The sequence below is a fragment of the Aphelocoma coerulescens genome, chromosome 1A (genome assembly GCF_041296385.1).
Source record: "Aphelocoma coerulescens isolate FSJ_1873_10779 chromosome 1A, UR_Acoe_1.0, whole genome shotgun sequence".
Taxonomy (NCBI): domain Eukaryota; kingdom Metazoa; phylum Chordata; class Aves; order Passeriformes; family Corvidae; genus Aphelocoma; species Aphelocoma coerulescens.
Genome location: NC_091014.1, coordinates 37760176 through 37782960, shown reverse-complemented (window position 1 = coordinate 37782960; position 22785 = coordinate 37760176). Strand labels below are relative to the sequence as shown.

The following is a 22785-nucleotide window of genomic DNA, read 5'->3' as shown; positions in this document are numbered from 1 at the left end:
TAAAATATTTTAGCAACTTACAAAAGAGAAAAAACATCTCACACAGGTTTGACTCTCTCCCATTAATTTTCTATTACAGGGAAATCCTTACACCTTTCTAATTATACAAGAAAGGGTCAGTTTTCCCTCTACAGACCACATGTCGGGGGAGGCATGCATCCTTCTTTTCCCTTCTTTATAATAATTCTAAGTCCTCATATGTCTTCCCTCACTCTATTTAATTCCAGTCAAAAATTGTCAGATGATGTGGCATGAAGTGCTAAGGAAATAGATAAATATTTCATAAAACTTCTGTGGTGGGCTTCCTTTCTTGGTTGATAAAAAAACACTGGTATCTAGCACTCACTGTCCTCTGGACAATAACTATTACTGTTATGATCATGCAGGAACTGAAGAGGAAGAAAGTAAGTAGTAAGCAGAATAATGCACTTTTGAGGTCCAGCATATGGTTATCTAATAGAGAGAACAAATACTTTTGATAGATCAATAAGGAAAATTTTAATGACAGCAACCACTTCTTAGCCCTGGTTCAGACTACAGATCGAGTAAAAAATGCTAGAATTCTACATGTACTAAATCATACTCATCATATCTGCTTCATTATACAATACTACATTTAACTTTCACCAATCAATAAAGTGAATTGCATTCATCAATTATTTGATATGTGTTGCCAAATATAAAATAGTTAGCACTTTACATTTTTTTGTAAAAATTTTACATTATACTGTCTGAATTCTGAAATAATTATAAATCTAGATTGTTGCTCATCCTTCATTCCTCCTCCCTCCCTTCCCAGCTCTGCTTTTTTTGCAATTCATTTTAAGCAGTTAAAATTGGGTGCAGAGCAACTAAACAATTATCTAGGATCAATTCCAAAGATACAGTTGAGGAAAACACAAGTATGCTTTATGAGATTCCACTGGGAGGAAAGTTTATTTTTACCTGATTTGTTAGACACCCATATAATTGCCTCTGATGAGATGTGGCTCGTATTTCCTACTGCAATTGTTAATGGAATCTGCCACAAGTAGCTGCAAGACAAAGGAGGGGGAATCTAAGAACAAAAATACTGAACTGATTCTTCTCACAGCAATCAGGGATCATGTCAAAGAAATCAAAACACAATCTCAGTAGCAGTGTAAAGATCTGTGGATTCTAACAAGTTACTTTGATTTTGAAATGCATTTGCTATTAGTATTAAAACAAAGAAAAAATAATTTATAAGAAAACCCCAACCTAAATTATAATTTACATTTTTTCACACACTATCATCATATGAGGACTTTTTAAAAAGGCTTTTCCTAGTTTAAGAAAAGGCTTTACAAAAGAGGAAATAATGATTTCTCATATAAAGAACACTTTTTTACATTTACTTAGAAAAAACCTCCACATAAGACATGCTTTGATGTATAGGGACTTAAAAATTTAAAAATACCATACTCTTCTAGCAACCTCTTAAAAAGCTACAATGGGCTTTCACTGCTGCTGGTTTATAAAAACAAAATGAATGGAACAGATCTCCACAATTTCTCCGTCTTGGCACAATTTATTACCACCTACGCATATGCAAACCAGACAAAACATGCTACATGTGGGTTTGGTGATGTAGTGATATAATCAGACCCCAACTTCCCTATAGGGTATTATAAATTGTTTCTATTTTGAAGTAAATGTTATAAATAACATCTTTATCTCAATAAACAGAAATTGACTGTATGAAGTGAATACTTTTAGGGACAGATGGAAAGGATGATTTTCTTCATGTCTTTATCATCACCTCTATTCCTGAACTCTCAAAAGTAGCATTTCCCTCACAGGCCTGCTATGTCATTTTGTAAACCAGTAAAGGGGAAGTACTCAGTAATGGTGCATGTGGTCCCTTTGCTGGTCCTTAGGTAGGTGGTCAATGGGAGTATGTGTGCAGTTAAGCAAGGCAGCATGGCAAGAGACTGGCCCAAACTCAGATATCACTGTATAGTACTGCTTTGATACCAAGTGAGAATATCGCTTTAGACTGATTACATTAAAATGATGCAAAGATGAGTGAGGGCCAGTTCTCTCCTGCTAGTACACAGCATTGCAAAACTAGCCTATGGTACTGAATTAAAAATTAGGTTTGCTCCTTTCCACGTACCCAGAAGCCTGCTCCACTGAATTACAAACACTATCCAAATGTTCCAGAGCCACAGACCACATGGGCTGGCTTCCAAGGGTTGCCTTGCTGGCCTGACTTGGAGGCTGGGGGAGGGACAGACCCCTGCCCTGCCACCACACTTGGCTCACAGCTACCCACCCATTTGCAAAGAGCCCTCAGACACACAGGAATATGTACTGCTTAGAACAGAATAATGTGCAAGAAAACACTTGTCCATACAGCAGCGATTCAGCAAAGATGGGGAGATACTTGGACAACCATATAGCTGAAAGAGCGATGAGTGACACTAGAAAGGCAACTGGCATTTATTGCCATATGAGAGAAGAAAAAAGGTTCCATGTGAGTTTAGGTTCTCTGAATGTTGGTACCATGACACACGGGGAAAATAATTAGCTCTACTCCTCCACAGAAGATAAGGTCACATAAGCACATGCTCTGGCAGAGACTTTTTGGATAATTAAGCTGTGTCATTTGAAGATGCTATTGGCTTTATCAGTCTGCCGACTCCTCATGCTGGACATTATCACACTCCATAGCACAGCCAGTGGAAAAGGATGTCCACTGGTGGATTAGCTTCTCCAGTTCCCAGTCTGGGGTCTTCACACAAGGTTACCTTCATTTTTGGCTTAACTAATATTCTGGACTGTGAACTGGAGTAATGAGATTCAAGTGTGTCCTGTGTGCTGCTTTAGCTACAGCAGCAGCAACTCCTGGGTTCAACAGGTGAGGGCAGTCAGGAGATGCTATGAAGTGATGCACCAAATTATATTCACTACTCTTCTAAATACCTTATACCTTACTAGACACTCACCAGTGTTTTAGGGTCTGTCCAAAAAACCTTCTAGGAAATACATCACCTTTAGAAACATACCCAGTTCTAAATACTTGGCTCTCCAGAATGAAAAAGATGCTGGCAAACTGTGATTGAGAAAAATTAGGCAAAATTTAGCATAGAGTTTGTACATTATTTGAAAGAACAGGAACATTGGTATGTGAAAAAAAAAAATTAAAAAGTGTATTTGCATGGTGGTTTTATGACCCTTCAACTCCTACTGAAAAAGCTAAACTGCAAAATAAAAGATACCACGAGCTGCCTATGTAGCTGATTTAAGCACATATATACACATCCACAAATATTCATGTATGAACATATATATGGACACTTGTCATTTTGAGAAGGAACTTCACAGAAAGGTATTCTGTACATTGTAATATCTATACAGAGAAGAATTTTATACTACCTTATAATATTTTATATTGCCTCCAATTAAGGTAAATCCTACTGAAGTAAAGTCAGATCCTTCTCTGAAAGGTGATCTAGCTGCAGAACAAGTGTCACAAAAGCTACTCACCAGAAAACACATGGGATTTAGTTGGGAATATTAGTACTGGCAAATTTAACTTTTATCTCCCCAATATAAGAGACGTCCTGACATTCTTGGCACTTTCCAGAACCTCCAAATCTCACCTTCTAAGTTAGTGGTGTCTCAGATGAACCACAGGTGCCCTTTTAGTAAACATCTAGAAAAACCAGATTTTTCCTACTTTACTGCTGCTGTTTCCTCAGTTTATCTGTTTTCTCCTTCCATTCCTCTTCATTCTCAGAGAAACTTCTGCTGCTGCTTCAGAAGAAGCTGTAGCTAACGCCTGTGTACGTGAGGGGGATGCATCCGGCTCACCTTCCAAGCAGGCATCTTCCATTCATTGTCTCTGAATTATCTGTGTGGACTGTGTTCTCCAGATGTGACTAGAGAGAAGCAAACTTTTCTTGCACTTTTCTATCAGGAGTCTTCTACTTTACAAATCAAAGAGGAAAAAGGGGGCCCACTTGGCGGCTTTCTTCCTGCTTTGTCTGAGAGTAGTGCAAACCTTTTATTTATTCTTTATATGTTGAGAGCACCACCAGTGTGCTCTCAGTATGTATCTGATCAGGGAAAAAAGCATCCCATTCCACCTGGCCATGTGCTGCCTGCTGTGACAAGCCAGTTCCAGTGACAATAAGAATCTAGCCTTGAGGGCCCAGTGACCAGGGCAGCAAGACTTGAAACAACCCATTTAGTCCTCTTACTGTCAAGATTATGTCTGCAGGACTCAGATGCCTGTACAGATAGCACACTCAGCCCCTGGGTGAAATGGTGCTAATGAACTGTGTGCTCAGTCTGCCTGAGAGGCTGCTCAGCTGCAGAGGTGGCCCACATAATGTCCCTCCAGAATCAAACCTGATTACTTTGATGGGGAGCTAAAGGCAAACCTCTTATTGTGGAAAAACTAAGGACTATTTCAGGAATTTAAAAAAAAAAACATCTCTGGAGCTGAGGAGGAGAGACACCTAAAACTAGAACAGACATGTTAACATGAACTGTGCTGAACATAATATTGTTCAATCTTCAAGAGATGTAATGAAAAGGGAATCTTGTTGAAAAGTAGTATAAATAAACCTTTTATTGCTGACTTACAAGTGAGAAACTGTTCATGTGAAATAGTTAAACATAGGTTGACAGGATAATGCACAGTTAAAGGGAATGCACTGGTGGGTTTTTTTGTAGCACCATATCAGTGCATAATACTGAAGCGTGTTCATTCAGCTTAAAGAATAATCAGAAGGACTTCTTTTGTAAAGTATCAGAACCCTGCATTGGCCCAGGTACATGCAATACTAGAAGCTAGCTGATGCAATACAAGAAGCAAGCTAATTATGCTCTGTGTGGATTATATAGATTTTTTTTTGTCTTGAGCATTACATAATGACTAGATAGGCAGTATTAGTATACTTTACCTCACTTGGAAAATTATCATATTTGTGATGATTACTTGGTTATGACTTGATTTTCAACAAAAAGGAACTGAGATCCCTTTGATCAGGGCAAATCCTGAGACCGTAAAACATTAAACAAACATGATGCCTCACACTTTTGGCTCTGATGAATACTAATATTGTAGTAACATGGGGCTTTCAGTGGAACAATTAGTTGGCTTGCAAAGAGCTATGCAAAGCCAGAAAAAGGGCAGTAGTTTATTTCCTCTGCTTACTAAATAAAGATCTCAGGTAATAAAAAAAGAAAAGGTAAGGCTCCTGGCGTTTCAGATTTTGCACACCTTTTCAACTACTTTTTCGCATTAATGAAATGTGAAATGTTTTTGCTGGGATGTAAATCCATACATATTCAAGATTCATCTTCCCAATAACCATAATGTACCAAGCTTCCACACACTGCTGGCAATGAATACCACATTCTTCCAGTGGCATTTCTCCCTTCTCCCCTGGATTCAAAACTATACAAAGAAGTTGAGCTATTCCTAGTCATTACTCACAGAACAATGAAGGTATCTGCTCAATATTCAGAGGCTTATTATCCTGCATTATAGGGAGCATACAAGCAATGTGATTGCTTCACATAAAGTGACAGAACATCTGTAACTGAAGTACCACACTAGAATTCAGCTTACCTACATGTGAATGGCAGAGAAAGTGAACAACCACATGCCTCTTTTATCCTGCTTTTACAAACCTCTGGGTTAAAGATTTCTAATCTATCCTGCTGTTCTTTACACAGCAACTGTACTTAATCCCTCTTATTGTCCACCTCTGTATTTTTTCTACCTACTATTTCAGGTTAAAAAACCAAGCCTGGCTTCAGTGCTTTGAAGGCATGTCTACCATGGATCAAAAGTAGCGTAATTCTTTTCTACACTCTTTATACCTTTTTAAATGCTCCTTTTCTACTAATCCCTACTGTTCTATTTATTTGCTTGACCATGTCTGGACAGCAACGTGATATTTACAGAACATTACCTACCACAGGTCCAAGATCTCTTTCCTGAGAGAAAATAGCTTCTTCAGATACGGAGTATCTGAGTTTGAACTGCCTTCCCTACGTGTATCACCTCCTTATCAACATTAAGCTTCATCTGTCTTTTTACTGCCATGTCAACTAGCACTAAGGAATATTTCTGTCATCCTGGTAAGTAATACTTGTTTTTACTACACTGACAGAACTCCTATTACCAGAAAACTCCTGACACCTCACTCTTCCACACCCTTTATCACATGGCTGAATAGGAAAAAAATCAGCACAGGTTTCTCAAGAATCTCATCGGCGATCACCCTCCAGTAAGAAATTCAACCATCTAATTTTTCACTTTTTGCTTGTATTTCTAAACAATTCTTCTCTCTTATCCTGGTACAGATTAATTTCTTTAGGAATCTTTAAGGAGGAAGCTGGACCTCAAAGACCACATAAAAACTCAGTTAAATTACAAAGAGCTACATACATCTAGATACAGAAGACATCTATAATAGTCTTTGATTATATACTTAGCCAGGAAATCAAAGGAGGAGAACCACCACGGCAAGACAGAAGCATAGAACAATGTACAGATTTAAGGAAAAAAAAATACTGGTTTTTAGTACATCTAACAACAGAAGAATGAGGGACAAAATTAAAATGCTTTGCACAAAACCAGATTAAGTGATTTGCCTCTTAGCAGGATTTAACAAGGATAATTATTTTAAAGTGTAGTGGCAATCATGAACTTGAATCATAGAATGATTTAGGTGGGAAGAGACTTTAGGAGATAAAGCCTTCTGCTCAAATGTGATCAGCGCACAGGAAAACAAGTTTCACTGTAGGTAGAACATGATATCAGAGGAGGATATACAGGCTGTATATTCAGTGGCATCACACAAAATCAATCAAGTCAGTTGAGGCAAATGATTTGCCATCTGCTTTTTTTTCCTAATCTCTCCCAGTGCGAAGCTTCTACAGAATTATTTTCAGGAAAGCTTAACACCAAAAGCTGTATGTACTTTCAAATAGCTCAGTAGGCTGAGAAATGAAATTGTGAGTTATCTCAGGCTGGAAGAACAGAAATCATGTACCCATCAGCTGGCATTGGTGAAATCCCAACCATCACTCTTCCATGACTCAGTTTCTCTGGGATAAATTCAGTTGTTCAACGTGATGGCAAATGAGCTGTCATAGGATATTTGAGACATATACAATGGTCTGTAAGATATGGCAGAGCACCTAAGGATGCTCTTGCCTGTGTAGCGGCAGCACAAGGCAAAGTAAGATACCTGATGGCACCTTGGATGGCACCTTGAATGGCACCAGTCACATGTGCAAGCAACTAAATGGGCCTCTCCAACCACTCAATGTTGACAAAGAGTCCTTCCATAATTAAACGCGAGTTTCCCTATGAAACTTTTTCATTTCTAAGCAAAAAAGGCAAATTTTCAAAACCAAGCTCCTTGTAAGAAAAAGAAGGCTTCAGTACAGATTTTCAAATATAAAAAAGGCACTGCTGCAACATTTTATAACTACTGTTTTAAATAAGAACTTTCAGTTTGCTGATTCAAAAAATTGCAGGGAGAAATTAAAATGACTGAAACTGAAATGTGAGGTAGTTAAATCACAGAATTGAAATGAGTGTTCTAAACCTATTTTTCCCCAATCTTTGCTTTGATTTTTGTCCTGATTCAGTGCAGGGAAATGTTTTGATATGTTGAGAATTTCTGTGGGATGGGAATCCATTTCTTGTTCATTGGTAACGCTTACTAATCTTTGTGAAGTATTTTGAGAACATAACAATCTAAGACCTCATATCACGGAGGGCTATTATTAAAGCTATTTAACACTGAGATAAAGTGAGGCATAAAAATAGTTTAAGAGTAAAAAGTATAAAAAAGAAAATCCAAGAGTAAAACTGACTGGTTTAGACACCTACCTCCCTATTTTAACCACCAGAATTTAATACCCAAAATCCCAACACTGTCTCTTCAGTTAAAGATAACAATCTGGTACATCCAGAGCGGCTGAAGATGAGAAACAGGGAGCAAGGATGCCTTGGCATTAGTTTGCCATTCACAGTTCTCTCCAGATGGAAATGCTGCAATCTCATGTACATAGACACATATGCTCAGCTGAGCAGCACTGAGTCTGAGAAGGGAACACTTTCCCAGTGTGGCCCTTGCAAACACTGATGATTCCCTGAACAGGTTAGGACATTGGTATTTCTTATCGAGGGAATATATTGCTATGAATCGTCTGCGTTAACTTACGTTGCTTGGATTTCAGAGACAAGAAAACCACAAAAACAAAATAATGAGAAAATCTGACCTTTTGAAAGCAAATAAATCTTACAGAACAAAAACTAAGATTTAAAGATTTGTACTTTTACTTCGGTTGAATACCTGGCTGATCTCCAGAGAAATATACAAATAGTGGCAGGTAAAAGAAGAATTTAGATGCATGGCTGCAGATGTTTCTGGCTAATGACCTTAGTGCTTATTATAAATTAAAAGGTATAGAAAGCTGATAACATGACCTAAGTAAAGGATTGTGTGATGTTTGGATATTAAATCAGTATAGAAGGCAGACAGTAGAGATCTCTCACTTTTCTTGCCAAGACAAGTACAGTTTCTGTTAGCAAGATTAGCAAGGTTTGGGCTACTACTTCATAGTAGCTGGTATGGAGCTATTTTTTTGACTTTTGCTGAAAACAGTTTTGATAACACAGGGATGTTTTAGCTATTGCTGAGCAGTGCTTACACAGCACCAAGGCCTTTCCTGCCTCTCACCCCACCCCACCAGCAAGGAGGCTTGGGGTGCACAAGAAGCTGGGAGGAGGCACAGCCAGCACAACAGACCCCAAGTGACCCAAGGAATGCTCCATACCATGTGACTTCATGCTCCGTATATAAAGCTGGGGAAGAAGGAGGAAGAGGGGATGTCATAATGTTTGTCTTTCCAAGTAACTGTCAAGCGTCATGACGCAGCCTGGCTTTCCTGGGGATTGCTGAAAACCTCCCTGCCCATGGAAAGTGGTGACTAAAATCCTTGTTTTGCTTTGCTTGTGCACACACCTTTTGCTTTCCCTTTTAACCTGTCTTTGTCTCAAGCAATCAGTTTTCTCACTTTTCCAATTCTCTCCCCCATCGCAACGCAGGGAGTGAGCGAGTGGCTGCGTAGGGCTTAGATGCTGGCTGAGGTTGAACCACAACACAAGCCAAAAGAAAGCCTTTGCTTTCAGTGAATTTTGAATGTTAAGACATTGAAGGTTCAAAGATAAATTAACAGAAAACCTGCAAGTGTATTCAACTAATCTATAAAATCACAAGCCTTGATGCAGTGATACCTGGAAGCATTTAATCCTAGGCTGAGAGCACAAGTACATGTAAGGTGGTCAGTGGAAAATGAGTGAAAGTTGTTGAACAGCAGAACAGCTTCAGAGCTTCCTACTAGAGAAAAAAATTATACAAGAAGCAGAACTCAGCAGGATACAGTTTTGTAAGCCACATTTGCTAGAAAGATTGTGTTGGGAAAGATAATTTAAATGCATCATAGAGATTTTCCCAGATTATTATAATGTACAGTATCTCATTCAGTAAGGAGTAATTCAGGAAGCTCATGTGGGTATCACAGGAAATCACACACTTTTATTAAGTGCAATTCTACAAGAGTGCTAGTTCTGTTTAATGGATAAGGAGCTGACAATATATTCATGTTGTGAATATCATTCTCACAAGACTGAAGAACACAGAGATTTCATTAGATTTAATACATGCTAGTAAAGAGATTGTAGGCTGTGCCCAGAGGCATGAAACAACACAGGAAGATGTTATTCCCTCTTTCCCATTTATTACACTGAGACAGGGTGTCAAAGAATTCCTTGTACCCTGTGAGCATGGAAGAGGCAGATAGGAAGGGAAGATTTCACTAACTTTGTAGCAAAGACAAATAAAAAATGAAAAATAGATAAAAAAGAACAATTTGAAATAAATGAGATCCTCTGAACACAGCCTGAGGTATTCATTGGTCATCTGCATATGCCCAGTGTGATCTTAATTCCTGTGTTCAGAGTGAGAACAAAAAGTTTAATACAAGCAACAGTGAGAAACAGGTGAGTAACACTGGTAAAGACAACTGATTAAGTTGGATTCCCCTACAAGGGGGATGAAAAAGCAGACAACATTAGACTTTTTCATCCAGGAACAAGTTGCAGTCAGCTGACTTGAAACCAGAAAGGACAGTACTTTAGTTGTATTAACAGGAGAAGGTTTTGGTGTCTGAAGTGGACAGGACTTTCACAAATCCTGCAGATAGACAACTTCTGACTGAATATTGTATGCAGTGCAGAAATGAAACAGCAGGGCACAGTAAGTGTGACACACACCACATTAATTATAGGATGAATAGTTTGCTGGGTTTAATCAAAATGAGGAAAAGAAATGGGGCTGACATTGCGATTCCGGCACTAGAGGGGTTCTCACCCAAGACTAACAGACTGGTCAACAATAAAAAGGCAAGCTAAGGCAAAAAAGAAAGAGAAATTAATAACACTGACTACATGAGCAGCTGGAAAAAGACTGGAAGAAAAAGATTGTGAAAATGCTTATTCTAAGATTATTCTGCACTACACTGGGCAGAGGAGTTACCTGCTCCTTTACAAAATTTTGGTGGACTTTGGTGGGCTCTGTGAATTAAAGACAGTGTTCCAGCATTGTCTTTAAGGAGCTCTATCTTGCTGTAATACAGACAGTAATTTTTTCATTCAGGAGTCCAGATATAGTGAAGGTAGGGTGCCATATAACACACACACAGTATTCTGTAAGCAGGTAACAAAATTCCAAGTGAGGCACACGTTATTACTCAGAAATTATTGGTCTTCTTGTTACCATCTAAATCAAACACTGTCAAAACCTACCTGAGCTTTTTTGTAAGAGTTCTCCTCTTCTTTCTCCCTAATGCCTTAACTATAGACATGTTTAAATTTTTCAGTCAGACCAACCTACTATCCAAAACAACAGGGTCAGGTCTTGATAGGTGCTGCCAGGCAAATAATGGCTTCACCACCTGGTGGCTCTGAATGGGCTCCATTCCACCTGAGGTGTCAGATTTTGAAGAGTGTTTCAAATTTTTAATAGAAGTGAACCTAGCAGATGTCTCATGGATGAACAGAAATCAATTTGTAGAGCAGTCTCACCTCTTAACTACGAAGATTTATCTACTTTGAGGCTTTGATTGGATGGGCAGTTGAATACAGCTGATATATATATTTCAGAGGGAAGACAAAACTGCAATCTGGAAGCTATTTGGTATTGTGAAGCTATAATAATTTTGAACAAAAATTATACTTAGCTGCACACACAAAGGAAACTATGAATAATCTTTATAGTTTGAAGAAATATTTAAAATTGCATGAGTGACTAGGAAGATTATATTCTAGTCTTGAAAGAGTCTAGCACATCTAGGATGACTTGCTTCTGATGGTAAGCTTCTTTATTTGCAGGTCTGCCTCAATACAGCTGCTAATTTAATATATTTGTCTCTTATACATGCTTTCATTTAGAAACATGTTTAAAAAGGCTATCATATTGGTGTACTCTAAATGAAGGGTTGATAGCTGCTTCTAAGAGCAACTATTTTAGGACGGATCATGGATTGTTTAGGTTTTTTTCTGTACAAGGACCTAAATACAAAGATATATAGAGAAAATATTTTCAATGTCAGTACAGGATTACTGGAATGTATTTTAGAGGAATAAATTTTAGAGGCATGTATTTTAAAACAATAATTGACACTATAATTCATCTGTAGTCATAACAGTGATTAACATGTTTAATAGCAATGTATTAAAGATTTTGTGGTTTTCCTTTACTCTGCCATAGTCCTAACTCCTGGATTTCACAAGAATCTTTGGAAAAATTTTCAGCAATACGTAAATCCTAGAGCAGAAAAAGGAAAAAATGTTACATTTTCCAGGAGTCTTATGCAAAATATAATGCCCTTACCAATGTAATGACAACACAAAGTTCCAGACATAAAAAAAAGATTCATTGTTGTAGCAGCAGCCCTAGCATGAAAGAGCTCACGTGTGGCTCTGCACTGTGAGTCTGCCTTAAGATGACAGGCTGCATATTCTGTTAGAAAACAGCTGTATGTCTTTGGCCATCCTAGCTGTGAACTTCATCATCCTTTGTTTTTTTAAGGGTAGACACAAGGTAACTTAAATGAGTAAATTTGAATCAAATTACCAAATTTGAGGAAAAAAAAAAAGAAGCATTGTCAGATAATAACATAACATAACAAATATAATTATCTGATTACTAAACCTTCTTAAGTTCTGTGTAATATTAGCTAAATATTTCATCCAAAAATAAATTTAAAATGAGGTGGCTATTAATATTATGAAGCTATCTAAAACTGACTCATTTCAGTGTCAGTGCTAGCAGCGTACCTTACCAAATTTAGAAAAATGATGTGGGCAAAGAACTAATACTACAAATTCTTTGTCAGCACATGCTGTCTCCTTCCTGCCTAACACTACCTTTCACACTAAAACACAAAAGGCTTCATTTTCGTAAGTGACAAGCAACTTTGGGTGCTGAATCAAAGATGGATACAAAGAAGCTTGGTTTAAGCAGTGTTAAGTGTTTGTCCTAACAGCTGCCTGAAATAAAGGCTCTTAATCTCTCCAACATCCTCTGTTCTGCCTTGCACCGGTGCACACATCCTTGCAGAATTGCACACACGGTGCTGATCATGCAAACCCCATCTTTGTGTCATCCTTTACCCATAAACGTAACCCCTTAATTAGAGCACAGATCTGAGATTTCTCTGATTGGAGCACAAGGATGCGTTATGGGCTGAGAAGGATCCACAGGAATAAGAGAGTAGCACTTCAGCTATGTTTACAAACCTCCAGTATGTTCTCAGAGACTTAGTACCAAACATTTTCAGCATATTCCAGTGTTCAGCTCTGATTTTTCCTCTGAATACTGTGAATACTCTGAATACTTGTTTAAGCAAGATTAAAATATAATTCCTATGATTGTTTCTGTCTCCTCAGTAAACTTCCCTAAGAGTCCCCCACCAAAGTATCTTCTCCATAAAACCTAAGATTCTGCTATTGAGTGTGAAGTCTCATACAAAGGGATAAGAAAAGAAACCTATTATCAGCAACTTTAAAAAGCAGGAAAAAGAAGCCATAAAAAATGGAGCATGTTAGAATTTTTATCCTCTGGTCTACAACAGGGAACTCACATCTCTGATTTTTCCAAACCAACAAAATATGACATTTATCCACCCTCACCCCTTCCATAAAATTTTTCTCTACCAAATGCTGTCTGGGCCTTCCCCAGTCTGCTCTGTCCCTCACTAAAGCCCCCACTTCAAACATCTTTTCCATTTCCCTATTTACCTATTTACCATATTTACCTATTCCAGCTAGACAACTTTAATGCTTCCACTCCAGCTCACACCTGCACCCTGACGTGCCACATTCCCTTTCCTACCCACTGCATGTTAAGCAGCTCCCCACAACCGCTGCTGTCCTTATTCTCCTCTTCACCTCCTGAAGACTTCACTCTATATTAAAACACAGCGCTGCCCTCAAGTACATGCTCCTTTCCTCAGCATGAAATTTACTTAATTAATGTGAGTCAATTAACTAGATTGGGTGTCTAGCATTTCCTGAGAGTTAGTGTTAGCAAATAAGATGAGGAAAGTGGCATTCTGCAGTGACAATAAAATACAACAGCAACTTTTCTCTTTCAGCCAAACTTCTATCTATTGCTGTCACCACACAGGAAGCAATGATACAGTACACTAATTTTGTCTTCTTTAGTATTCTGCAAATTCTAACACTGAAAGTTGCCCATATACTGCACACCAGAGGGTCCTGGAAGTTTCCCAGTGAGAAGAACTTCTTGCAAATAGAAGAAATGGTTTTGGAAATAAAGTCCTAAATTATATCTGGCATTTCTGCAGCCTTTTGCAGCAGCAAAATCTTGTTGGAGACACCAGCACAGATATGTACTGGAAGAGATTTTAAGAGCATTTCCTATTCTGATTTTTTTAAAAATGCAACAATCAGAAAAGCCTCTAAAAATGAAAAAGCAAGACAAAAGAAACGTGACTTTCTAGTGCCTTTTACAGAAAAAAAACCCCTATTGCAACAGGGAGAGAACAGCACAAGGGCTGGGCTAGTAAACACAGCAAAGGCACTGTTCCATCATGTGCCCAAGGCAGGCAGGCTTTCTCCAGGTCACTCACAAAGGCAGCCCCTCTGCCTGTTCCTGTGGAGAAGCAGCACCCAGCACAGCACTGTCCTCTCTCATGCTGCTGGGGTTAAGGACTGTCCTTATGCACATCAAAGGACAAGAGCTACTGGTGTCATAGAGCTGGCCTCTCCTCCAGTGTGCATTTCAAGAGAAGGAGCACCCCGCGCTTTCTCACTCTTCTGCAAGAACAAGTATTTTCAAGTCCCTGCTTGATCAGCTAAAAAAAATGGTTAAATCAATATCTGGCAGTGTTCACACACAGTTCTGTGATCCACTAAGGACTCTTCATTTTTTCATCTCATTCCTGTTAATTCCATTTCCTCGGTGTCTAATACACTGGTACCTTTCTTTCCTGGAGCCTGTTCCCTTCATCATTGTTATAGCTGATATAGAGACATTTAGGTCAGTCCAGATGAACTAGGGGTACCACATCTACTCCCTGGGTAGCAACACAATAGCTGTTTCTGGTAGAAGCACTGATACAGGCGCAACGTTTCAGGTATAGTAAAGATGAAAGGCATAACAAGAAAACACTCAAAGGACCTGAGAAAATGGAAGATGAGAGGATATTTCTCAGAGACAGGGAGGTAAATGAGCATTTTTTTTCCTATTTATATTTTGTTAGCTCTCTTTCCTCGGTTTATGGAACAATATTTGTCCATATTATGGTCCTTTTTATTACATAATTAATACTACATATGCTACATTAATCCACAATTGCTCTAAGAACATAGCAAAGATACTAATCAGCATTCCCCTTGTGCTCCTAACATTTTGGTTTGTGTTTAACCAGATCCTTAGCTGATAAGTGGACAGAGTAAGTTCCCCACCACTGCTTAAGTAATAATGCTATACGACTAAGTAAGAATACACGTGGCAATATCCAAACACAGTTAAGCTTTTACTATGAAAATAATTGTAAGTAAAGGGACAAGCACAGCCCTTTTTCTGCAAAGCCTGAATAAATAAACAATCTTTGTCTAGGAAATTCAGAAGAGACTTGAAGGGAAATAAATTCTGCAGTTAATCATTCATCTTGAAGTGGTGTGACTGCTGAGCAGCTCTGCAGTCCACTGTAAAGCCTTTCAGCTGTCACAATTACTACAGGGTGTTAGACCCATGGGTCTGTACAGCTCTGGTTTTGCTGGTCATGTCCATGGCTTGCACTGTCCAACTGAATTTTCCCCAGTTTAGCTACACGGAGACAGGCACGGAGCATTACCATACTACAGCATGTATGCATACCTTGTCCACAGCCTGATCTGTTCATCTTCCTGTTTTTCTCTTTCCTCACAGCTAGCTGTGTTCAGCGCCTAGCAAGACATTCCCCTTTAGGATATTATCATGAACAAGCAAAGATTAGCTATGGAAACTGCATGCATGATAAGAACACTGTATAAATGAATATTATCCCAGCAACATTAACTTAATTATTTTGATAACATTGGAAAGGTTATTTCTCCACTTTTGCAGAGACAAGCTCTGTATATTTTTAGAGGGCAAAACACACCCACAACCAGAAAGCTTTGGTCTGCTATTCAATATACTATATAAAAGGTTTATGGATTTCATCAAAACTGGTTAGTTTATTGTCTAGACCACAGATTATTTTTCATAAGACTTTTTGTCATATCTGTGAGCCGTTTTGTAATGATGGATGAGACTAGTGCCTTAAAATCATCATTTTCTGTAAGCAGGGAAACCCACTGAACCCTGTCAGATAGAATATCACCTTCTCCCTTGGAGCCTTATAATATAAGGGCATAATCTATTCTCACAGGGGTACACAGGAGTCCAGGACCAAACCTACACTTAACTAAAGGGCTGTTTTATGGATAGAATATGAATTATACAGTTATAATAGAAGTTTTAAAGTTTTGCTTGCGTAAGCTGAAATTGCTACTGAAACATTATACCAACCACAAGCTTTGGCACTCAAATCAAAGCTGGTGATTTTGGCCCTTCTAAGGAATGACGTTTCTAGAAACAGTGTTTGTCACTGTTAGTTTTATTTTCTTATAAAATGAGAACTATGGATCATGTGAAGGCATAAGTGTCAAGCAAACTCTATGTTCAGTGTACAAAGAAGTGAAACTGTATACCTTCTATAATTTCAGTCCAAATGTTACAGCTTATGCACAGAAATAAATGTCGATTGTATGCACAGAAATAAATCACAGTTGGTATATGTATGGCCCTTGAAACACTTTTTTCTACAGGTATAATGACAAGGAGCGCAAATATACAGGAGATTGGAAAATCAACTATATGTAATCATTCTCTTCTGCAGAAGAATTAAAGACACTTATAGTAATGGACGAGGCATCAGCCACTGCCAAAGGTATCAACAATTTCCACTTTTACCCTTTATCACTTAGAAAAATCTGCTTGCTGCTTCTGTCTTCCTCTACATGGTTTCAGAGTTAAAATTAAATATGCAGCTTCACATTTCATTCTTAACAGTTAATTGCTGCATAAATACACAGCATAAAACAAAGCACAGACATTTTATAAAACTGGAATGGTTCTGAAATATTCAGTTGCCTCTTTATTTACATTTCCTATGTAGTAGATACCTTTGAAAGACCTACTCTGAAGTGACTCTTTCTACAGTAAGGTGAAGTTAAATTTGCCTAGACAGCATCTGAACCAAAAATTTAAACTCATCATTTTGAAGGCAATAGAATTGACATTTATTGCTGTGCCATACCAAACTTCAGCCCCACCTTTGGATAACTAAAGACTACAGGGCAGATGGAAGCTTTAAGAGCCTTCCCTGGAGCCTTCCGGTATGTACTGTGTTGTCTGTTTAGATGATAAACTCCTGGAAATGCCTGGACCTGAACATTTTTCTGTGTTTTGTGCAGCTCTGCTTCTTATGGTGTATAGAATGATCATCATAATTAACCCATAGATAAACTACCCTAAGGAAGCCAATGTTGCCTGCCCTGCAAGAGCATGGCCTCAAATGTGGCATAAATACCATTTCCTCTCTGTTATTTACAGTGCCTACTATGGCTCCCCAGGGAGCCACACGTCCAACGCCTAAATTCACGGCTCATGCAGGGGAGGTAAGCACCAACTTTATTGGACTGTGAATTAGGCCACTGATCTGTAACACCCCCAAAGCTGGCATGCTGATGATATATATATATATATATATATGCACCATCATCAGACATCAGCAAACCCTTGCCAACTTCCTGACCAAAGCAACCCACAGAACGAGCCAGAACACTGCACTGCCCAACAGTGCTACCACCACTCTTGGTGAACCTGTAGAAAAACTGTGTCATGTAATACAAAGTTCAGCTCTTTCAATATTAAAAACCAAGGCAGAGTAATGCATCTCGAATTACCAAATGACCACACGCTAATGTGATTTTCCCTGTCTACTGCTTTTACAACAACTGAAACAACAGTCACTTGAGCAGTGGAAAAAAGAAAGAAAGAAAAAACCAAACAACTGAAAAATATCTAGGTCATTCCCAGCTAAAAGATTAAATTTATTTTCAGTATCTCAACCTTGTTTTTTACTTAACTTGATGGTATGAAAGGACATTATTGACACATGGCCATTGTGGATACCCAGCCATGTGCCTGTGGGCAGTGCATGAATAAATTGCATGGTCAGTGTTATAACACTCAGACACCAATTTGTAACTAAGCCGTAAGACTTTAATGTAAGTTGACAGACGATTTTTGAAAAGTGAATGGCATAGGTAAGTTTCACCTTTTGCTAGATGTATATGGTTTCTGTTCTTTGGTATTTATACTTACACAACATGGCTTTCAATCAACTTCAACTGGGCAGAGGCAAATTAGCTCTATCTGCTAACTGGCTGGAGTAAACAACCCATCTGTAAAGCTTTCCTTAGGCAAGGGGTTTCTTTCCCGTTTGTGCTTAAAAGGACATGGAAGCACAGAAAAAAACAATCCAAAGTGGGAAGAGAAGGGCAAAGAGACTTGCCAAAGGAGATACATATATGTATTGTACTGCCTGTTAAGATACTAAATTCCTGGCATGGCTCACGTGGAAATCTTTCTCTGTGCTCTTTCTAGCACTAAATCTTATTTCCAATGTTTAGAAACCAGAATTGTGATAAATTCTGTTGACAAAAACTCCTAAGAAACCCAGGAGAATTTGTCCTCATGGTGTAGAACTCTGCTATTCAACATATGATAACATACAGTTTGAATTACAAATTAATGTCATGTATGAAAATAAAAGTAAGTCTAATTCTCACCTGTATTGGCTTTGTATGACAAGGTTTTGGTAGCATGGGTGTTACAGGGGTGGCTTCTGTGAGAAGCTGACAGAAGCTTGCCCCATATTGAGCAGAGCCAATGCCAGCTCCAGGAGACCCAAGCCCATCTGTCACTATAGTAACACTTCTGAGGTAATGTGGGGAAAAAACTGCTGGGAAGGAGCAGCTGGAGAAAGGAGACTATGCGAGAGAAACAGCCCTGAAGACACTGAGGTCAGTGAAGAAGGAAGGGCAGGAAATGCTCCAGGCACCAGAGCAGAGATTCCCCTGCAGCCCGTGGTGCAGCCCGTGGTGAGGCAGGATGTGACCCTCCAGTCTGTGGAGGTCCATGGGGGAACAGAGATCCTTCTGCAGCCTGTGGAGGACCCCACACTGGAGCAGGTGGAGGTCTGAAAGAGTCTATGATTCCATGGGAAGCCCAGGCTGGAGCAGGGTCCTGGCAGGACTCGTGACCCCACAGGGGACACTGGAGCAGCCTGTTCCTGAAGGACTGCACCCTGAGGCAGGGACCCACACTGGAGCAGTTTGTGAAGAACTGCAGCCAGTGGGAAAGACTCATGATGGAGCAGGTTGGGGAGGACTGTCTCCTGTGGGAGGGATCCCATGCTGTAGCAAGGGAAGAGTGTGAGGAGCCCTTCACCTGAGGAGGAAGGGGCAGCAGAAACGTGTGATGAACTGACTGCAGGCTCCATTTCTGTACCCCTGCACTGCTGGGAGGAACAAGGTAGAGAAAATCAGGAGTGAAGTTAAGCCTGGAAAGAGGGAGAGATGCAGGAAAAGTGTTTTAAGATTTTTGTTTATTTGTGCAGTACCTTTCTCTGATTTGATTGTTAATAATTTTCCTCCCCCCAACCCCTCCCCAAGTTGAGTCTGTTTTTCCCATGATAGTACCTGGTGAGTGATCTCTCCCTGTCCTTATCTCAACTCATGTGCCTTTCATCATATTTTCTCTCCCCAGCACAGCTGAGGAGGGCAGTGATAAAGCAGCTTTGGTGGGCACCTGGCATCCAGCCAGAGTCAACTCACCATATCACCCTGGTGTCATTTACACACCCAGTAGTCTTTACTCATAAATTACAGCAGCAGTTAATTCAATCAATACTGAATACCTAGAAAATCTATTTAAGAAAGTCTCTACAATACTTAGAAGGTTTAACATATGTTTTAGTAAATCAAAAAACTCAAGAATCGCTGTTCTTCTGAGTAGTAAAATCCACTCACATTACATTACATATATATATACTTGCACAAAAGAAATTTTCAAGAGAATAAGGGAGACTCTCTCTCCTCCTGCACTGAGCTGTGAGTCATGAACACTTTCAACAGACCACATTCAGTTGTTTTATCTCTTTTTCACAAAGGAACTAATTTCAGCCCAGAACATAGACAGATGCTTAATAACCTAATTCCAATACAGCCAGAAAAACAACTATTTACTCTGTGTCATGTTTGAGTTCCATAGTATTCACATTCTAAAAAAGGATAATGAACTTTTAAACACTTTCCAATAAATGTTACTATAATTTTAGGCCTTCCTCAACAGGAATATTCTACAAGCACCAGCCATGTCAATCAAAATTTTGTATTAAATTTTACCTTTTAATAATTTAAATCTGTTGGACAAACATAGAATATTCCAGGTTAATAGTTGCTCTCTTTCATACTGAGCAGGTCAACACAGAAACTTCAAAGGCTATCTTGCATTTCTCTAGCATCAGCTAGCAACAGCTATTCTTGGCCTTAAAATAGGATGACAAAAAGGCTTGAAACAAAGAGGATTCCCCAGATCAGCCAGGAATGGCAGCTTGTCTCTGGGATGAATGAAGCATATAGAGTCAGCTGGGAGCAGGAACAAAGCAATCTAAGAAATGGAAAAGGGGCAGAGATGCTCATTTCAGCCAGTTTAACAGTTCCCATATGACCAGTTCAGCTGGCACCAAAAATGAAACAGCTGGAACCCCCTGCCTTCTACAGAGGTCCAGTTCAGCTCCTGACTGCTTCCTAAGTCAAGCAAGGGCTGTAGCTGACAAACATTTACATCTGCCTACTCAATGTATAAGCATGGAGAGGTCCACTCCAAAGAATTTCTTGAAGTATCAGGCCTTCCAACCGCATTCCAAACTACTTCATTGAGTGTGACAAAATCAAAAGGAAAGGAGAGGAAACAGACAAGTGATGCAAGACACTGCCACAGAGAACTGTCAGGATTCAAATGGGCTTTTTTTTTTTCAATTCTTTTAATTAGCCTCAACTTTACTACAGTTCAAATTAAAGCATTGCCACATGCTATGTATCCCAAGCAAAGCTCAGATTTCTAAAAAGCCATTTTCATAAAAATACACACATAAAGCACTTCCTTAAACAACTACAGCTTCTTGAAAGATAGTAATTGAGAAATACCAGTACCTGTTGTCCCCACGGGTGGGGTCCTTGGGTTTAGCATCACTATCATAAACAAAACGCTCTTGGGAGATGACTATGATGTTGTCTGTAGTTTCATTTCCCAAGATAGTGATAACAGGATAACCCATCTGTAGTGTCCACTGATCCATTACCTCTTGGATATTTACAGATTTTCCAACCCTTTTTAAAGCCTTGAAGGAAAAAAAGGAAAGTTTCAATACACTGAAGCAGTATCAACACATACAACTTTTTTTGGTCCCTGGGATCGTAACTGGTTTTGGAGGTTAAAATAACCATCACATGTGTGTGCAGACACACACACACACTTACACCCAATGCACACACTCTACATAACTGAACTAAAGCCTCTGTGTAGCTTAAAATTAAACGTTATGTTGACAAAAGGAGTGATAGTCAGAAAGTCATGTTTCCTACATCCTTCAAGTACTTCTGCTGTAACAAAAGAAATAACCTGTTTTACAGGATTTTAACAAGAGCCACAGAAATACTGGGTAGCTATTCTTAACCAGCTAAGGTTAAAAGAGACCCAGTGTTAGTTGATTTAGGCACCTACAATAAGGCATATTTGAAGGGCCTTAATTTCTAAAAATATAGAGTTTCTCTTTTCTGAAAATCAAGTGAGTAATTATTTGAAAACACTGTCCATTACATCCAAAGTCAGGCTATGTATCCCAAGATATCCCCTCCTGATTCATAAACTGCACCTGTCACAACACATGGAGGATTAATGTGTTCATATTTGATTCCATGTGTCAATAAAAATGCTCTTTTACAAGTGGATTTTCATCTGAAACACAAAGAGATACTATGGCATTATGGGAGATGAGACTGGATATGAGGAGAAAGAGGCATCATTTGTTCTTCAGCGATGGACATGCTCCCAGCTGTCGAACAGACCAAGATCACAGACTGAGCAACCTCTGATGAATACAAGCAGAAGATGTCTTCAGAACTGAAGCTGCAATTGCACTGCATTAGGAACAAAGGGGCTGGCAACAAGTGCATTTACAGCTGAGGCAAACAGAATTATTAGCTGCAACGGTATATATGAGCATACAGTGTAGCTATAGTGGTTATGGACCAAAATACAGTCTCAGTTTTGTTCTACGTTATCAGCTGTGGATTCTGTTGTTCTTTCAAGACAACATTCATTCCTCTGTCCTCCCATTGCCCAGAACTGTCCCAGAGGCTTTAACAGAGGAAGGCAAGAAAGATTCTTGCAGTGACATTCAGCTGCAGATGAAGACCTAGATTTAAAAGCCTGACTGTACGTTACATGTCTCAACTCTCATTAACAGTCAGTACAGATATAGTACTCCATTCAGTTGCCCACATGCAGGTGACTAATGTCATTTGACCTTTACCTGCCACTCCAAAAGAGCACAGATTTCACCATATATCTTATGCTATATTGATTAGACACACCTGAATGTCTTGAACATCCTACTACACCTAATCTGGCACTAGTTGCCTGTATTTGAACTATCTCAAGTCTCTAGTCAACAGTCAGTGGTTCAGGCTTATTATAAAATAATCATGTAGTGGCTAGTCAACTGAATTACTCTCTATGCTCTGCTGACTATATTGACTAGATTTCTGGCACTCCAGTTGTTCCTATTCACCTAGTGTCAAATGACATGTCCTACAATACTCAACACATTCTTTCAGAACTGGTCTACCTACAACAGACATGCTTCTCATGTGGCAGCTGGAAGCAGGTAGGATAAATTAAGGTAAAAGCTGTTAAAAGTCTGTGAATGGGCAACTGAAGACTCAGTGAGAACTGGATCTCAGACACCTAGTTTACATGTATATACCTGCTTGTCTAGATAAATGAAGATGTCTTGGCCTCCAGCTGAATCCTAGCTTTG

At 39.1% G+C, this 22785-nt stretch overlaps 1 protein-coding gene across 1 annotated transcript in view; it reads right to left on the bottom strand.

The window, feature by feature from the left end:
• The window catches only part of TRHDE (thyrotropin releasing hormone degrading enzyme), a 206477-nt gene that overhangs the window by 52284 nt on the left and 131408 nt on the right, over positions 1-22785 (bottom strand). Inside the window, exons 9-10 of the mRNA XM_068999188.1 lie at positions 20897-21084; positions 946-1034 (exon numbers count right to left, since the gene is read on the bottom strand). Of these exons, the coding sequence (XP_068855289.1) occupies positions 946-1034; positions 20897-21084 (277 nt within the window). The remainder of the gene's footprint in view (positions 1-945; positions 1035-20896; positions 21085-22785) is intronic.